This window comes from Acipenser ruthenus, chromosome 2, assembly GCF_902713425.1.
Source record: "Acipenser ruthenus chromosome 2, fAciRut3.2 maternal haplotype, whole genome shotgun sequence".
Lineage (NCBI taxonomy): Eukaryota > Metazoa > Chordata > Actinopteri > Acipenseriformes > Acipenseridae > Acipenser > Acipenser ruthenus.
In genome coordinates, this window is record NC_081190.1 from 11194549 (window position 1) to 11214800 (window position 20252).

The following is a 20252-nucleotide window of genomic DNA, read 5'->3' on the forward strand; positions in this document are numbered from 1 at the left end:
GATGATGGTAGATTATTATTATTTTTTTAAACTACGCTGCTACCTCACTGAGAAACACCGATAAACTGAGGTGGTGTTTTCTAAACATCCATAACTCATTGTTGTGTAGAGGATTGCTGTTTGATAATATCTTTTAAAAATGATAGCTATTAATTGAACTGTATTTTTGTGCCTTTGTTATTTTTTTTAGATAACACTTATGTATCGAATTCTGAGAATGAGGATGACGTTCTAGTCACACGAGATCCTATTCCTGTCATCTTCCACAGAATATCAACAGGTGATTGTTACATTTATAGTGTATGACTATGTAGCTATATGTAGTCACTGAAGTAAGTTATTGAACAGTTATTACAAAAAAAAATAAAACATTGTTGTAAATCCATCAAAAATGTCTGACGGAGACATTTGACATTTAGTTATTCTTCTTTTACTGCCAGCTTTCATTCAGCTGATGTACTGAAATGTATGTTTGCAAATATCTCTTAGCCATGTACAGTATTAGAAAGAGGAATATCAGTTCCTGGTACAGGACAGAAGGGAGCATCAATGTAAGCAGAATATCAGCAGAGGCCCAGGTTATCTGTTGTGTGCTGTGAGCGTTATAACCGAAGAGCGTTATAAACGGCAGCGGGGGTTGGGGGCGCCGCGGGACACATAACACATATCTGACTAAAATACAAAATAAAATAACTCCCTCTCTATAATGCACATATAGTGAAGCAACAATGTAACTTTCCGTGAATTAACCACGCAAAAAAAAAGATAAAAAAGGTAACATTCCCACTCATGGATAATTTTAATTAGTAGTTTTTAAACTTTAAATAGCCTGGATAAACGGCGGTCGGGAGTTCAGTTCAAAGTGACAGACAAACCAAGTGTGAGAAAAGGGGAAGAGGGAATGGGCTCGCCCCAGGTTCGGCTGCCGGAGTGGGGCTGAAGCGAAGCTGAAGCATTTTGTCTTGCTGAGAAAGCTGCAGCTCCTCTCGCAGCAAAAAAATAAATGCATTAGGAAAGATAACCACGTAATATGCCTAATATTTATTTAGTTCAAAAACAAATGCTGAAAAATTGGGGGATATGCTGTGGGAGCGTTATATCGAGGCACGTTATAACCGAGAGCATTATAGTGAGGGAGCACTGTTTATGTATGTATGTCTGTGTGTGTGTGTGTGTGTGTATGTGTGTGTGTGTGTGTGTATATATATATATATATATATATATATATATATATATATATATATATATATATATATATATATATGAAAGCTAACTTTTGTGTGAGTGTACCAAGAGCATAAGACATTTATGCTTCACAGTGAATAGTACTAAGTAGCATTTAATATACAGCACATATTATATTTTATGCTGTAACATTTTTCACTCTTGAATAATCCCATTGTTTATGTTTTTCTGTTTCTTTGAAAAGAAATTAGGATAAATAATGATGCCACCAGCTGCCTGTCCATTAAATCGAAGCTGCAAGATGACAGGGTCCAGGTAAGAAATCGTGTGGTGTACTTCAGTGCCGTCTTTCACCTGCAATCTATTGGAAGTTGCGGAAGCATAGCTATTTTTATATTAGGACTTTGTGAACTTAGTTCCTGGCACTGTTAAAATCATCCCAGGAATACATTTCAATTTAAAATTCTGAGGCAGTTGGGTTTTCTATACAGGAAAGACAATGCAGGCTGCTAGTGTGAAACTCCATATAGTATTGTGCTGCTGAAATAATGTGCTGATGGGCCAAAGAATAACTAAATACACTGGACATGGATATTTCTAGAATTAGCTAGCAGTATTGTTGTCAGTCTGCCTGTTCATCTGTGTTGCCGCCTTCTTCCAGTCTCAACCGACATGAGTTAGTCTCAGATAATGCCATGCTTGTCTCTTCAGGATTCAAGATACTGCAGTGCAATAGACGAAGACTCTGAAGGCGACAATGACTCTGAAGAGTTCTACTATGGGGGTCAGGTGAGCAGGTCTTTGAGAAAATGATTTCTTGTAATTCCTTGTGCCTCACAAAAAAAACCAAAAAACAAGATTGCTTACCAAGATCCATTGTCTTACCATTGATTAGTCCCTGCACCTCCCCACCCTCCTCCCAGTAGACTGTACAATCCCACTGTTTAACACAAGCGATGTTTGAAATTGGAAAGGGGGTCTCCTGTACAGTAGGGCAGTGACCCTTAGTATCCTGTATCAAGGTTCGTATCCAGGATTTAGCAGGATTCTCAAAATTTCTATAATTATTAAACGTTATTTAACTCAAAAACGTCTAGTGAGATGCCTGAGACTGCAATCAAAATGCACGTAGTTGCTTAGAACCTGCCAAAGCTCCCCCTCATTCCACGTTAATAAATAGATATCCATAGATATCTGTATGCTGCTGATGAAGTTGGAACCACACATGTTTTTATTGTGTTCTTTGTACATTGTAATTGTTTTCCAGGACCCCCTTGTAAATGAGGCCTCGGTCTCAATGGGTAAATCTGGTTACATAAATAAATCAATCCAATAAGACAGCAATGTTGATCTGAAAGCAGCAGTTACAACATGAATCCTCATCCTCTCACCCTGCATGTGTGCACATCCAACATCTTTTCAGCCCAGTTCTGATCCTGCCTGTTGATGTTTGCAATGGTTAAATTATTCAGTGTGTGAACGTTCAGCTAATCAATTAGTTTTATTGGCCTTGCTCTGTTGTTTTAATAGAAGGTTTTGAACCTCAAACAGTAATTGAACTCCTGATTTTGGCATCACTTGCACCATTAGTTTTTTCTCTCCTGATCTATCAATGTCAGTTTAGATAAAATGTATAATATCGTACACACACACACACACACACACACACACATATATTCTATTTAGCTTTGTATGCATTATGCATAGCAATACGTTTTGAAGTCTGACCTAGAGCTTCTACTGGTTTGTTTCTGACAGTCCTTGATAAATTATACCTGGTTTGTTTGTGACAAATGGTAAGACACGGTGGAGCAAGTCATACTCTCTTTATACAGCTAATCAAAGCAGTTCCGTGTTCACTTTGTCTGGAAAGGCTTTTTGTTTCTGCTGAATGTTTGTTTTTGCTGTCCGGCATAGTTCTGACTGCAGGTGGCAACATAAAAAGCTACTTTTTAAAAAATTCAGTGACTTGGTCAAAAGCATCTGGTCAACAGGCTGTCATTGAATGTATTAAGTTTCTTTCAGTATTTTGAGTATATATTGAGAGTTTAACAGTTATGGACAATACCTTAAACTATACTATATTTAGCATGACATCCTGAATGGTCTGGAGAGCTGTATAGTAGCAACGTTTTTACTTGAAAACTGTGGCCAGTAGTTTCCTAATGCAGTGTACTGAATCAAGAGCACCATTGGGTTCTTTCCATCAGAAAGGTCCCTGGTTTATAAAGAGACCGCGATCAATAATCATACACCGGTTCACAGCATGGCAGATACACATATCAGAAGATTACTAATTTGAACCTGAAACAAAATGCATCTAACAGTCCAGCTGGTTACATTTCTTCTTCTAAAATATAAAATAATATTAACCCTTAACTCTTCCTCTACTGTTCCTCTGGAACTGTTTTTAAATACTGAATACAGGCCCTTTAATGTAAAAAGGCAATCATTATTGACACAGGCAATCCGGCTCAAATGTAATTGAACAGGGTAGAAATGACACACACACATCATATTTGTATAGGCTGTTGATTATTTTACACAGCTGTGGAAAGTGTGCTTCATTCTCGGTTTTTATTATTTACTTGACACATTTATAAAATACATATTTTATTATGTGCATATTGTTTGTTTTTTTTAATCTCTTTTGTAAGACATGTGCACAAAGAGCCCGTTCTCAGCTGCTTGTGCCCGCTTGTATTTAGATTTACCTCCCTAGGTTTCTGTCATTTAGGTTGAAACTGTAGACAGGAATTCTGAGGAGCAGGTCTGTAGTCTTTTTTTTTTTAGTACACCAAGACTCTTGGTTTGAATCGTGCTCTGAAAGCTGATGCAGGTTGAGACTGAAGAACGGCTCTCTTTGGATTATTTCTGGAGGATAACGGGTCCTGTCGTGTTAAACAGATCATAGTGCTTCATCAGTCAGCTGCTTATTGTGGACCTCTTTTCCTCTTTGCAGGTGAACTATGATGGGGAGCTCCACAAGCACTCCCAGCTGGAAGCAGACTTAGCAGCAGTGAGAGACATGTATGGACCTAATGCAGTATCTCTCAGGTATTGAAAGAACACATTTTAACATGTTTATCCCCGTCAGTAAAGTAACAAACCACAAAGACTGTGAAGCTTTAACCAAGCTATTGCTCTAGGCTTGGCTTAGCATATACAGCTGTGGCCACAAGTTTTGCGTCACCCAGAATTTTAGGATTGAGAGCATAGGGCGATGCAAAACTTTTGGCCATATTCTGTACAAATCTCAAACCTCTGTGAACCTTTAGTAATTATCAATGTGTGTCTTTGTGCAGATCAGTTTGCACATGTGTTACTCACACCAGCTAAGTATACCGAGAACATTTCACAAGACATACTTTGTGTGATAGCAGTTTGATGTCACTAACAAGTGGCCACATTGAAAGTGAGGCTGAGGTTTTGCTGTTGGCCTCGAGAATGTTTTTACAGAGCTGTATTGAAGTGATGCTTTCCACTTGCTATTGACCCTGTCCTCCCAATCTGAATCCTGCACGCCCGCCTATAGCAAGCATGCTATACAGAATTTATTGAAGATGAGACATCTTGTTTGCAACATTGGACAACAGGCCAACAACTTTCACATGTTACAATTTAAATCATAAAAAATGCATACACAACAGAGACACTTAACATAACATGAAAAAAAAATATATACAGTACCTGTTCAAAATATATTTAAAAAAATAATTCCAGTCAGATTCACTTAATATCACTTCAAAAGGACTGGGCAGAAATGGGAACAACAAGCAAAGTGGACTACCAGGATTCACTAATAATACCTACCAATAATAATAATCCAAACACCTGCACTAATATAACTACTGTACATCTTTCAATTTTTACTGTGGTTAAACTCAGCAAATTATGTGTTATATTTTTATAATTATAGTTACAGTACATTTATTTCAGTTTTACAACAAACTTAACATACAGTACTTAAACATACACATGCTAAAAACACTGCGTTATATGTTGTTAATATACAGTACTTTAAGTTTATCTGCTGTATTGTACAGATACACCTTGGTGTAACAGTGACACCAAAGTGCTTGTAAAACATTGATATCCTTGGTTTCACATCTTTAATAAATATACAAAACAAAGGTTGTCACAGCAACTTATCATAAATGGAATCTATAAAGTTAACACAAGACACTACTTCAAATTCAGCACAGAGAGAAGAACAAGAGGGCATACATGGAAGCGGAGTATGAGTACGTTTAGAACAGAAGGTAGGAAGCACTGTTTTACACACAGTTAGAAATGCATGGAATAGCTACCAGCTGAAGTAGTAGGATCTAAAACACAGGGAACAGACTAGATTCTGTGCTTTTAAATGAGTTCCCCCAGTAGGGGAGAATGGGGCGCTAACAAGGGACGCGCTTTGATGGGACAAATAGCCTTTTCTCGTTCCTAAACTTTTCTTCCATTCTAACTACTGAAGCAGTCCAATTTACCATTTCGTTTACCAAAAAAGTGAGTTTATATTTTTATTTGTAAAGTAAAAATGTTATGAAAAAGGAATGTTCAGAAATCCATGACAACAACTTATTTACATTTAGTGCATATTCTCCCCAGTCAGTACCCAAAACTAAGAAAATGTGTTAGTAGGAGTTTATATTTTTCTCCTATGTAAGATAGTTATTTCAGCCTTTGTCGTTACTGTATGTCTAAATCTATTTGTTTCCGAGGCTCGTTTTAATTTGAATGCTTATGAAACTAATGCAGGTGCAGCACAGACAGCCTGTATTTCCAGAAAGGTGATCATGAAGTGTATGATATACACTGTATACTATAAAGAAAGGGTCAATATACACGATAATCAGTGGGGTGAAAATCCTCTGCATGGCTGATAACTTTGATATTCAGCAGAGCGTGATAATAACCGACCCACTAATTCTATCTCTGTGTGAAGTGAAGTTTATTCCAATTGTGTGGGACAGAAAAAAAGTTAATGAGGAAATGACACATTCGCTTTTCATCCAGGGAACTAAATCCACAACTAAATTGTCAGCTTTAGCCTGTGACTAGACTGACATGACACAGCGTGTCTCTTGCTGTCCCGTCTCTGCTTCATTCATAAAGAAACTCACACCAGTGAGCCTCGCTCCTCACTTCTCAGCTTTAGCCTGTGACTAGACTGACGTGACACAGCGCGTCCCTTGCTGATTATTGGAAAGCGGACACTGCAGAGTCTACTGTAGAGGAAATGTAAGGGTTAAGCCTTCGCCATGCTGTTATAAAATGCCCCGGACTTCAGCAGCAGCAGCATTCTTAGCTGGGACTCCAATAGAGGAGGATGGAGCACATGATAACCTGCTTTTTCTCATAGTGTATGTCACAGAGATGGATGAACAGCCTTCATTGTGTCTGTCTTACCAGCCTTTACATTAAATGATGAATGCAGGTTGTAGAAGACCAGACCTTTCCTAACAAAGCCAGCCGTTCCAGCCCTTTTCAGAATGTCGATCAAGGTCATGGAAATTTGATTCAGGCTCCTGCAGCTTTTTTTTGGCTAGGGTGTAAGAATATTATGGGTTATCTGCTTTTCATGTGCAGTTCATGGACAGTAACTTGGGTATTAGTATCTGCAAATAGGCACCTGGACTGTTCACAATATTAAGTAGCAAAAAAGCAGGTAGCTAGGATATGTAATGTTAACAAAGTGACAATTCTTATGGTGTTGAGGCATTCACATTCCTTTCTTACATATTCATAGAAGCAATTCTAGTGTTCTGTTTCCTCCCTTTTATGATTTTTATTAGCACTTTCTGGTTCATTAGGTTTTAATTAAAGTGTCAGTTTTATCCCATTCGCTCACCTATTCACTTAACCTCAAATGAGGAAAAACACTTTTTATTAAAGCAGACTGAAGGTGCAGTAAATGGATGCATTCCACAAATCAATAAATCATCCGTAGCATTTCTTTCTTGTCCCGTTACCTTTTTATCTGATGTTTGCAACCGTTCGGTCTGCTTCTTATTCCAATTCCCCACATTGTTTACTTTTTAATCTTTTCTATGTTGAGGTGCTTGAAGCTGAGTTTAAGGGATCCTCTTCTATTACGGTTCCTGTCAGACATATACAGTATAATCCAGGATAGATTAGCCACAGTGCCTTCTTTAAAAGTAATAGCCAGCACCATCTAGTGAACAGATACAAAGCATCAAGTTACTGTTCTGTATTGCTGACAATACACAGTTGTGAACCAGATGGAATCTCTAAAAACACTGCCTAATTATCCTTTAAATATCGTAACGCTTATCAAAGCTTTTGGAATAGTCTTGTCTTTTGATTTATCTTTTAAATAGTGCAATACCATAAAGAGCAGCACATGCATGAATATTATATACATTACTAGTCACTTGCGTTGAGTGTTTACAAAATAGACCACTTAAGGGTACATTGTATCTGTTGCGGTATATTCAACAGCTTGAGGCTCTTACAAAAGCCACTGCCACTGAAACCGGGTGCTTTCAAATCAATTGGAAAAGGATGGGCACAGATCTTTGTTTAAAGTCATTTTAAAGGTACACAATCGTGAGGTATCTTAGACACACTGTGGTCTTCTTCCCTTAGATTCAAAATGGAATACCGTTTCTTTTGTTTATAACTGAGAAAAATATCTGTTAATACCACTGTTGACTGGTGTTATTGGGACCCTGGAAATCCGAAACTACCCTTTAAGTTCATTGTTTTTGTGTTTAATTTACCGCTTTGATTTTCTAGGGAATACGGTGCAATAGACGACGTAGACATTGATTTACACATCGATGTCAGCTTCCTGGATGTAAGTATTTGGTTTTCACCTCTCTAATAAAACAAGTTGCGATTCCCTTAGTGTCACAGATAGATGTCTGGTGAAACTTCCCACTTAACTGATCCAAACTGGGCAGTATGTAACCTAGGGATGTTTAATTTAATAAAAAAGAGTTTATATTTGTTTATTTAAAAAATAGATATTTACATGCTGACAAATGGAGTAGCCTATATCATGCCACTTAAACATAATATAGTCTTTTCTATAACAAACATTTAACTCTTTTTCCAATGTTTTTAAGTGTTAACGAATCTCTTTTCCAATGTTTAAGTTTTAATGGATGTTTTTTTTTTTTTGTAGCACCTGCTTTTTCGTACTCCCATGTTTCTAATTGTTTCAACAGGAAGAAATCGCTGTTGCGTGGGATGTGATCCGGAGAGAGCCTGTAATAGTGCGATTGCATTGCTCACTAACCCAGTATTTACATGGGCCAGGTTAGAGAATCATCCATTCTTAGCTTGTTGGTTGCTTATGCTGTAAATACCATATACCATAAAAGATACCATAGACCATAAAAGAAGACAAGCGTTGAATTGACAACAGAACTTGCAGAAGGCACAGGTGTCGTTGTCCATCCATCAGCAGTCCAAAGCACTTTTGACCATTGCTCCATAGTCCAATTTCTGTGTTCTTGTGCATATTTGAGCTTTTTAGTCTTGTTCCCCTTTCTTAGCAGAGATATTCTTACTGCAACACATCCTTTAAGTCCTGATTTCAAGAGTAACCTTCATACTGTCTTTGATGGACAATGACACCTGTGCCTTCTGCCAGTTTTGTTGTCAAGTCAACGCTTGTGTTCTTTCTATTTCTTAAGGATATTATCTTCAAGTATTGCTCATCCTTGTTAGACAGCTTTTTGGGTCTTCCAGTCCTGGGTTTGTCGATTATATTTCTCTGTACTTGTTGATTATGCATCGGATACCAATGTTTGTGTCATTTTCTTTTGCAGTTCCAACAGTCGATGTATTCCAAGTTTCCACGAAAGAACGATTTGGTCTGGGACATCAGTTGAAAAAGTATGTTTAATTAATTATATTTATAAATACCAAGCAGTCATTTGTGTGTGCCGGGTCTATTTGTGAACTGTTGAGTAATCTGAGAAACCGTAAGAAGCACAACCAGGAAGCCTGCATTGGTATGTATTGTTCTGCAGTCGTGCACCTCTTGTCAGCCCCTGGCAAAGGGCTGTCTGGTCCATCATGACTACAGAGCAGTACAGTGTTGCTGATAATACACTACCTGGTATGAGGTCACCTTCTGTGCTGTAGTCACATGCTCTGGTTCAAGTCACACCATTGGACAGAAAATGACATACACAGCACAGGAAGTTATTAGGTACCAGGAAGCAACAATGAGTTGTATTGAACTCTCCCTGTATGCAGAATTAAAGTATAAAACAGAATTGCTGTAAGAAAAGGGACTATTATAAACCAGTGGGAGCCGAATGAAGCAGGCCATCTATTCTGGTAAAAGTACTCTTGCTATGTAAAAAACAAAAATTACAATTTCTGTTTTTTTTTTTTTAAGGATCATGCAGACATTTGTTACACAGCAGTGGAAGCATCAGAGTAAAGAAAAGTGTAATTGCCCTCACAGCAAAAAAGTGACAGATAAGAAAGTGAGATCTCCCCTGCACATCTTTTCTACACTCCGCAGGTAATAAAACCAGGTGAAATGCTTCAAATGAGTTTAACTACACATTTCATGCAATAACATTACTACCAGAACTACAGCTGCAACTTTTATTGTATTCAGTTCTACCTCAAGATTGAAAGGTGCATACAGATCTACTGTTATTTATACCTTCTGTGTGGAAAGCAGGTTTTTTTTTTCAGTATAAAACTAGCACGAAACAATTTACCTTTGATATATGCCTTGCATTTCAAAATATATCTCTAAAGGAGTAGTACGCTCACAACCCCCTCTTTATTTTACTGTTGATCTTTAATACCTTGAAGTGAAGCCAGTCCCTGCCACAACTACGGTCCCACCTCTGAGGTACAAAACAACAGGACCTCCGATCAGAAGGGGGCTGTTAGAAGTGTAAACTCTCTTTAGAAATCCTCTATTCATCCCATAGGAAGCACTGATAATATCACTACCACAGTATTGACAACCCATTCATATTGTGTGTCTATTGCCAGGACGATCCAGGGAAAATAGGGACAGGTGGCAACCCTAGCCACAACACTATAACTTTCCTCCCTGTGATACAGGTAATAGCCTTGTATTCTATGTAGTGTCAGCTTATTACCTGTAACACAGAAACTGAATGCGGAGAGAAACAAAGTACTTCCATCAAACATAGTTTTGTAGCAGGCTTCCAAAAAACAAAGTAATAAAAACTAAAATAACAACAACAAAATAACACAAGGCTTGTGTCACACAACTTGAACTGCATGGTTTGTATCAGACATCACAACCCTGATTCAGATGGTACATGAATAAGAAACGAGAAACAAATAGGAGGAAAGCAAGCGGTAACCTGAACCCCAAATTAACTACCAACAAAGCCACCCAAAGCCTTTTCTCACACCCCAATCTGCCCTGCAAAGTTCCTTTCTCCCCCTGGTGGTTGTCATAGTTAATACAGCTCTGGCCAAACGTTTGGCTCACAAAGAATTTTAGGATTGAGACGTTAATAAAAAATAAAATACACAAACATAATTTAGATCTTTTATTTAACATCATGTAATCAAAGAAACTTCAAAATGATATTGCAAGTCTACCAGAAGCCATAATAGTAGTACAGTATTTCATGTTCAATTTTTTTTTTTCAATTTTTGTCAGTTTTTTGTTAAGTATATGGAAAACTACAAAGCGGTAATTCAATATGTTAACGTAACATTGTTCAGCAGGTTTCATTTGACTTTCTGAAGCAAAATTAGTTAATTATATATATAGGATGCTGCAAAACCTTTGTCCATAGCTGTAAAAATGCTTGAAATTACTGCAATGTCCAGCTATGTTCTAGCCTGGGTAGTATATCATTGTCAAAGGTTTTATACAATAAAAAAAATAAAAAAAACTATGTATTTGTTTTACATCCTTTTACATTTTGTCAAGGCAGTAGGAAAACCTGTACTACAAACTGAATACAGTTTGCTTTGTGATAAAGAAGAGTGCACATAAGTGAAAAGCATGGAAGGGATGCAGTCGACAGACACAGAGGAGTTTATATACAGTATTGTACAAAACTGAACTTGATTTATTCAACATTGTTGACATTAAACGATACATTTGCTAAATATTATCACTGGTTATACTGAAGAGATTATACTGTTAGACGTGCTAAACCCTCATGTTGAATTCATTCCCTGTTGATTCCCATCACACCCTATGGAATTGCAGGTCTCCCAGTTACCCCCCTCCTGAATGTGGTAAGAGCAAATCCAAACTGAAGCCAGAGCAAGATGGAGTGCCAAAGTCCCACAAGTTACTGCGGAGAACTTGCTCAAGTACGGTCAAGGCTGAGGATGGATGCGTCAACAAGTCCCATAAACCTCTGGGACACTCTTTATCCAGCGACCCAAGGGCTGAGCAGACAGCAGCCTTGAAACCCCACAAGCTTCTGACTCGGACTTGTTCTGCTTCGGTAAAGCAGGACGATTGTGCCTCTTTGAAGCCTCATAAACTTCTATCCAGGTCGTGTTCTGGAGACCCTCGATGTGAGCACAGCAGCTCCCTGAAACCCCACAGGCTCTTGAGTAGATCTTGCTCCAGCACTCTCAGGACAGAGGAGCTGGATGGACTGAAGCACCAGAAGATGCTGAGCAGGTCCTACTCGAGCAGCACCAAAGTGGGCAAGACTGAGCTCTTCAAAGAGCCTGCTCCTGAGGGCAGGCGACTCTCTCTTACCTCAGGGCTTATTGGCATGCTAGCACCGGCTCTGTCCTCCCAGCCCAGTGTAAGTACTCACATAGTGCTGGGACTGTTAGCCCTCTTCTATATTCTATATTCAAAATATTCAGTTTTTACATGTGGTGTTGCATCTCACTGAGAGGCTAGTGAGGAGTTTCACACATCAGTGATAGACAGTGATACTGGCATGTGTGTTTCATTCAGACTATAATCAGTTTTTTTAAATGAAAACAGTTTAATTGCTATTGACAGTTAGCATATTCAAAAACAACTATTCAGAGGTATCATCAAACAGCTTTCCCAGTGCAGAAGAATTTGCATTAGTACCATATTCACTCCTTATATATCAGATGAGCCTTCCTCTGCTGCCCTAAAGTAATTATTAGATAGGGATTGTTTTCAAGGTGCATTAACAACTGAACAGTTAGGCATGGCTTCTGTGTAGCATGCAGGAGCTTACTTTAAGTTTAGACAGCTAGCTAATAGTTTCCTGCGTTCCATGTGAAAGGGCGGTATGAGTAACACTGCACGGTATTACCAGTGGAACTGGTTTGTCACTTGGTATCAGCACTAGTAGGAGAGTAGCTGTGCTGTTCATGTAACATGTTTTTCTCTCCCATTGACAGCCAAACTATGGGGCCAAGTCAATCCCGGTCAGGGATCGCGGCTTTCTTGTCCAGGTAAATGCAGTCGATTTTCTCAAACAACGTTCTCTTAAGCATTAAACTTTGTTTAATTGTGATATTTTTCAATGTGTTGTTTCTTTAGACTATGGACTATGCTGAGCAGAGGATTCCTGTTCTGAATGAATACTGTGTGGTTTGCGATGAGCCCCATGTGTTTCAGAATGGACCAATGCTGAGAGTAAGTGGCCACATTGTTTAGATTGTGCGTTTCATTTAATACATGCAGTGTATACATGACTTTTTAGTACATGCAGTGGAGGATGAACGTGAATGTTCTCATCTAGTGGAAATGCATTGCCTAATTCATGACAATCAGGACTGACAGTAGCAACCAATAATACATTGTTAGTTAGGGACATGATGAACTACCTATCAAGTAGCTGGCATGTTACGGATATTTTTTACGGCAATTTACTACCCTCGGCCAATACCATCTGCTTCTGAGAATAAGGTCAGTAATTAGATGAATGAATTTCAGAAATTGAGCTGAAATGTATTAAATATCCAGCAGGTGAGGGTATACCTGTCTAAAGCTATCACAATTGCCTCCACACACAACCTGTATTATATAACATTATTCTACAATTTATAAAAATCTTTGATTGCTGGCTCTATATCTTGGAGAAAAGCGGCAAAGACAGAAATGCACATCCCCAGTGCAGAAGCAAATACAGAAACACACATCCCCAATGCAGAAGCAAATACAGAAACGCACATCCTCAATGCAGAAGCAAATACAGAAACGCACATCCCCAATGCAGAAGCAAATACAGAAACGCACATCCCCAATGCAGAAGCAAATACAGAAACGCACATCCCCAATGCAGAAGCAAATACAGAAACGCACATCCCCAATGCAGAAGCAAATACAGAAACGCACATCCCCAATGCAGAAGCAAATACAGAAACGCACATCCCCAAAGCAGAAGCAAATACAGAAACGCACATCCTCAATGCAGAAGCAAATACAGAAACGCACATCCCCAATGCAGAAGCAAAAAGACAGTGCTTGTTTTTGTTTTTTTGCTGGACTGGTGCTAGAAAAAAGAGGAACCTATGACATGTGGTTCTTTTCCAATGTTAGTTGCATCTAAAAAGTTTCATTTTCAGATCTTTATATATAAACAGTAGCTAGTTTTTTTTTCATGTTTTTAAATTTATTTAGAGTTATAAACAAAGACCATGTTGACTGCTTTTAATTCTGATGCAACATAATATAAATCGTGTTCATTTGCAATATGTCATTCATTTGGTAACTGAACTGTACATTTCAAATGTTCCTGCTCTTTTGATAGTCTCATACTGCAGTGAACAGCAAAGTAATGCAGAATACAGCTTAATCCAAAAACATGACACTCTTTTAGACAATAACACAGCAAGACATCAATTGAATAAGATCCAAAAATATCTTTTTTAAATGCCAGACGTATGCCAGCGACACTGTGCTCCAGACTTGTGCTCATCATTGTGTAGACTTTGATTTGCAGAGCCTGTGCAGTACACAGCCACTGCATGCATACAGTATTCACATCCCAGGTGGTCTCAAACATCTGAGTGTAGCAGTCTGTATCCTATAGTAGATGCCTTCAGAAATGTAGACTGTTTCATGAAACAGACTAAAACAAACTGATTTAAAGTTCAGTTCATAATAGAATGGATATCAGATTAGAACTGTGTGCTTTCTTGCCAAACAGAAAGAGAAGCAAAAATAGGAGATATCAATTATGCATATCCAGTAAATTCTACCTTTGAAATATGTCCCTGTGGAAGGCCAGTGTAATCAGGTGTGGTTTTGTGTTTTCACAGGGTCAGCTGGGATACAAGTGGTTTTAGGTTCAAGCGCTGTTTTGTGCATTTTTATTGCCAGAGTCAAAATCAATGAAAATATTTTGAAACACAAAAGAAAAGCAAACAGAAATGTCTTTCTCTGACCAAAGTATAACATCCAGCTCAGGGTTTGTCAAACAGATGTACTGAGCTTTCGTTACCAAGCCCTTTGAGCTCTAAATACTCTACAACACTTTGAATAACCATGTCTCTCCTCTCGCTCCAGATTTATACTGTGGCTATTAAAGTAGCCAAGCAATCGCTCTTTTAAGCACTAATTGGTAATTCACACACTTAACTTGAAACTAAACGAATTACATCCCTCTTTACCTGAAATGCAGTTTCAGCACAGAGCTACCATCAAACAGCCTGTCCACTGCTGAAGGATTTGCATTAGTACCATATTCAATCCTTATATGAGATGAGCCTTCCTCTTCTGTGCTGTATATTTTACTAACATAATACTGGGAAGTGTAAATGCATTTCAGGATTATGATTGCACACAGAGAGATCACACATATTAATGTCTGCATCAGCAACTCTGAACACACACCTTGCAAACCAATGTATGCATTTTTTAAAAGCAGAAATCAATAGCAGAAATAATTCCAGTTTATTTACGTTGTGCCGAGCACCTGCATTCTTTTTACCGAATATAGGACATTTGCCTTGGGCTCGATTCGCAGAAACCACCCCCCACGCCCCCCCCCGGGAGAACTGGACCTAGATGAATCTTGGTTTCAATTCTCTTCCCTGGCCCCGGGAGAGCTGGACCTAGATGAATCTTGGTTTCAATTCTCTTCCCTGGCCCCGGGAGAGCTGGACCAAGATGAATCTTGGTTTCAGTTCTCTTTGCTGGCCCTGGGAGAACTGGACCAAGATGAATCTTGGTTTCAATTATCTTTGCTGGCCCTGGGAGTATTGGACCAAGATGAATCTTAGTTTCAATTCTCTTTGCTGGCCCTGGGAGTATTGGACCAAGATGAATCTTAGTTTCAATTCTCTTTGCTGGCCCTGGGAGTACTGTACCAAGATGAATCTTGGTTTCAATTCTCTTCCCTGGCCCTGGGAGTACTGGACCAAGATGAATCTTGGTTTCAATTATCCTCCCTGGCCCTGGGAGTACTGAACCAAGATGAATCTTGGTTTCAATTCTCTTTGCTGGCCCTGGGAGTATTGGACCAAGATGAATCTTGGTTTCAATTCTCTTTGCTGGCCCTGGGAGTATTGGACCAAGATGAATCTTAGTTTCAATTCTCTTTGCTGGCCCTGGGAGTACTGTACCAAGATGAATCTTGGTTTCAATTCTCTTTGATGTCCCTGGGACTATTGGACCAAGATTAATCTTGGTTTCAATTCTCTTTGCTGGCCCTGGGAGAACTGGACCAAGATGAATCTTGGTTTCAATTCTCTTCCCTGGCCCTGGGAGTACTGGACCAAGATGAATCTTGGTTTCAATTATCCTCCCTGGCCCTGGGAGTACTGGACCAAGATGAATCTTGGTTTCAATTATCCTCCCTGGCCCTGGGAGTACTGAACCAAGATTAATCTTGGTTTCAATTCTCTTTGCTGGCCCTGGGAGTATTGGACCAAGATGAATCTTGGTTTCAATTATCCTCCCTGGCCCTGGGAGTACTGGACCAAGATTAATTGCACAAGATGCTGTTCTGCAGAAATGAATAATATTGCTTATATATCTGCACAGTGTGGTAATGCTAACAACTCCTCCTCTGGGAAATCTGAAATGTAATGAGCTTATATTTCCTGTATCAGATAATTACCCAAGCCTGAACAATCCTAGTTACAGTTCCTGAAAAAGGTGGTTGAAAGGTCATCTCATCATGGTTTCTATAAACCTACAAAAATAATGCCAGTGGGAATCTGCTACTAATAAAAAGAAAAAATTAAAAATTAAAAATCAATATTGTAGTGACAGAACTACTCTGCATGATAGTATAAAAAGGTGTACAAAATACACTCACAGTTGAAGCGGCTTACCCTTTGAGGACAAAGTACCCCAAAGACTATCACATGGACTGCTGCCACCACCCTTGTTCTTTATGATGAACATGAATGGGGTCAGTCAAATCACAAAATAAGACAACATTCTCCTAACAACCCACCAACATCCCTGTTTAAGTAACACAAAACAATTACTGCAGTTTCTCTGTTTTCCGTTACTTGTGCCGAAAACCAGGACCCGGGTACCGTACTGCTGTGGAGATCACCCCCAAGAAGGAAGCAGATCTCTTAAACTATTTGATGTTGTAAAAAAGCATTGCAATTCCAAAAGGCTTACAGTGAAAAAGTGCCAAGCAGCTGGCAATGGCTTGGTCTGGTGATTGTGTGAGCACCAGCTCTACAGCTACCCTAAGGGCTCCAGTTTGCATCAATCCCTGTTTATAACAAAACGACTTTTAAATGTATGAACTTAGATATTATGGGATGTGACGTGTAAAGATTGGAGAAATGATTCTTATCATTAAGTCTTTTACCTACTCTTTGTTATAGGAGCAGAATTTGATTCATTTTAGCTTACAACTGAGCTAATGTTGTATGACAATTGGAGGTTGATGAGCCGTTTTATATATTACTTTCCTCATGAATCGTCTCTAGGAACCGTTGCACATTGTCAAGGTGTTGTGTGGTTATTAAAGCCAGTGCTGTGTAGATTGAATGTGCTATTGTACCATGTAAATAACACAACACTTTCTAGATTGAAATCAACAAGTCGACACACTGCTCAAGAATTTGCATTGTTACCATGTTCAGCTTTCCATTTTCAATGTTTGTTAGTGCTGTTGTTGTCTCTGTATTGTTAGTGCTATGTGCTTCCATTGTTATCTGCTCTGTGGTTGATATGTTGCTAATCCACACAGTAGAATACTAGTTTGACTTTAAAACGATTTGAGTGGGGAGATCCAGGAGGTTTATTAAGGCAGCTCTCTTAGCTCTCTTTCTTTCCTTTTGTGCAGCCCACAGTGTGTGAGCGGGAGCTGTGTGTCTTTGCTTTCCAGACACTGGGAGTAATGAACGAAGCTGCAGATGAAATCGCTACTGGAGCCCAGGTGCATCAGAAATTCAAAACTGTTAGATAGGTGGGGGTGGGGGTTACATCCTAGGCATACACTTTACAAATCAATAACAATATTTATCATGAAGAATGTAATTATCCAAATAGGAGTACCCTGGTAAATGTGCATGGTAAGCTCTCCATTGTTTCCCCATGCATGTACCATGCTGGCCTGTTTTTTGTAACATGTTTTCATAATGCATTAAAGCACTTTGCTATGCTTTTATCATGGTTATGGCATTTAAGTAAACATGTATTCATGAGGCATTACATAGTTGTGCTCTGGACGGAAGATTCAAAAGCATGTTATTGAACATTAATGGATTTTTTCTAAAGTTGTTTTTATTCTACGATTACAGTAAAGGATGGCAAACATGAACTACTGTAGGATTTTACATTTCACACCTAGTGGCAACACGTTTTGTATCCTGATGTACTAAAGCATGGTGTTGAATCTGTTAGACTTATAACTACAGAGAATCTGTACTTCCAATAATAGGCTTGCACCAGTGTAATTGGGATTAAAAACAGACCCCTTATTGATGGAGTTCTGTATCCTCGCTTTATTTCTGTATTTGTTTTGCAGGTTGTGGATTTGCTGGTTTCTATGTGCCGATCAGCACTGGAGTCCCCAAGGAAAGTTGTTATTTTTGAGCCATATCCTTCAGTGGTTGATCCTAATGATTCCCAGGCACTGGCCTTTAACCCGCGGGTATGGTATCCTTGTGTCAGGCACCACTTTCTGAAGTGCGGGTCAGCTGACTTCAGTTATGATGTTATAATTATTTGACATGCTTTTTGCTTCTCTTATTTCTTCATCTGGGTCTGCATCACAATGCATGTATTGTTAAAAAGGTATTTCGGTACAGTGTGTTTCTTTTTCTTTTCACACCAGAAAAAGGACTATGAACGAGTGATGAGAGCACTGGATAGCCTAACATCTATCAGAGAAATGACCCAGGTACATTCTATTGTAAGAAATGATTTCTAATGTGTGGTGTATACATTACATCTGTCAGAGAAATTACCCAGGTAAATTCTGTTGTAAGAAATTATTTCTTTCTTTTTTTTTTTTTTTTTTCGTAATCAGCAATTATTTTTTTATTTTCTCCCAATTTGGCATGTCCAATTATTTTTATACATTACATTTATCTGAGAAATGACCTAGGTAAATTAAATTGTAAGAAATTATTTCTAAAATGTGATTTATACATGTACTGAATAGGTGTTACTGTTGTTTTCTGAAGTAGGCTGTTGGAAAAGAACCCTCAGATGAAACCATTGTAGCTTCCTTGTTCTTCTATATTTTAAACCTGCCTTTTTAGGTCAAACTATTACAACCTTTAATTAGAACAATGTATTTATCACAAGACCTCTTACCATTGGCACAAAATAAAGACACCTCTCTTAAGACAGTGAAGAAATGTCTTAAATGTCTCAAAATATTGGTATGATCACATTACACATTTGAACATCCATTGATTATTATTTTTACAATATATAAAAATAATGTATAAGAATGCATAAGGTCTTACAATACTGAAAGTGCAACCCCTTCCCAGAAAAATATTACCATAACACAGATACCTTTTAGTATTACTGCAAAGGAGGAGAAAGTGTGCTTTTTATGTTGTACAAATGCTTAGCTGTAAACAATTTTGACACAAGCCATTTTTTTCTTAACAGAAGGAGAAAACTGTTTATCTCCCATTTCTACAGGCACCTTACCTGGAAATCAAGAGGCAGATGGACAAGCACGATCCCTTGGCTCATCCACTTTTACAATGGTAATGTACAGCTCAATACAGTGACTAGGTTTCTTCATCCTGGGTAGATGTGATATCACATTTACAATGGTAATGTACAGCTCAATACAGTGACTAGGTGTCTTCATACTGGGTAGATGTGATATCACATTTACAATGGTAATGTACAGCTCAATACAGTGACTAGGTGTCTTCATACTGGGTAGATGTGATATCACATTTACAATGGTAATGTACAGCTCAATACAGTGACTAGGTGTCTTCATACTGGGTAGATGTGATATCACATTTACAATGGTAATGTACAGCTCAATACAGTGACTAGGTGTCTTCATCCTGGGTAGATGTGATGGCCCTTCTCCTCCGCGCTCACAGTCTGCATGGACAGTGTACTGATAGGTTTAAACTAATAAGTATGGTGATCTCATGACATGTGTAACAGGAGAATCATGCAAACAGGAAGATCAGTGCTTCTGCTTGGTTTGTGGGTAATTTGGGACATTTTAAATTAAAAAGGTTATTTTATATACAGTAGTGTGCACATGAATTAGAACTCCTCAAGATATGTCATTTATATACCTACCTGAATGAAAACCTCAGGGTGTGAAAATGCACATTTTCAGTCAGTATTCAGTGCTATAGAAACAAAAGGCACTCGTATGAAAATGTTAGACCGCTTCGTGCTTTAATTAGGCATCTTAAACAACTTCTTAAAAGTCTCATGCATTTAACCATGTCTGGCTGCGTGTTCCTTTTCTCTTACTATTTGAAATTAATTGCATGTGTGGTCTACTAAAGTAATCAATTACATTAGATTACATTTGACAATTTTCTGTGACAATGGTTTGGTTTGATTTCATCATCTATACAACAAATCTAAACTACAGAAGCAATGGGGTGTTCTAATACATGTGCACACTGCTGTAAGTTTTTTTTTGGAGGGGGTGGTTATAACAAAGAACTATGAATGTGATCTTTATTTTCTTAGATACATGTCTGTGTGT

General features: G+C 38.4%; 1 protein-coding gene across 2 annotated transcripts in view; it reads left to right on the forward strand.

Moving 5' to 3' along the window:
* LOC117403841 (protein mono-ADP-ribosyltransferase PARP8-like) overlaps nucleotides 1-20252 on the forward strand; it is a 58584-nt gene that overhangs the window by 27474 nt on the left and 10858 nt on the right. The window contains exons 4-18 of one of the 2 annotated variants that reach the window (XM_058989337.1): nucleotides 191-280; nucleotides 1430-1500; nucleotides 1897-1974; nucleotides 4148-4242; nucleotides 7945-8005; nucleotides 8379-8469; nucleotides 8985-9051; nucleotides 9563-9691; nucleotides 11387-11942; nucleotides 12523-12576; nucleotides 12665-12760; nucleotides 17385-17477; nucleotides 18069-18194; nucleotides 18378-18443; nucleotides 19169-19269. In XM_058989337.1, the coding sequence (XP_058845320.1) occupies nucleotides 191-280; nucleotides 1430-1500; nucleotides 1897-1974; nucleotides 4148-4242; nucleotides 7945-8005; nucleotides 8379-8469; nucleotides 8985-9051; nucleotides 9563-9691; nucleotides 11387-11942; nucleotides 12523-12576; nucleotides 12665-12760; nucleotides 17385-17477; nucleotides 18069-18194; nucleotides 18378-18443; nucleotides 19169-19269 (1774 nt within the window). The remainder of the gene's footprint in view (nucleotides 1-190; nucleotides 281-1429; nucleotides 1501-1896; nucleotides 1975-4147; nucleotides 4243-7944; nucleotides 8006-8378; nucleotides 8470-8984; nucleotides 9052-9562; nucleotides 9692-11386; nucleotides 11943-12522; nucleotides 12577-12664; nucleotides 12761-17384; nucleotides 17478-18068; nucleotides 18195-18377; nucleotides 18444-19168; nucleotides 19270-20252) is intronic. The other variant, XM_058989342.1, reaches the window with a different exon arrangement.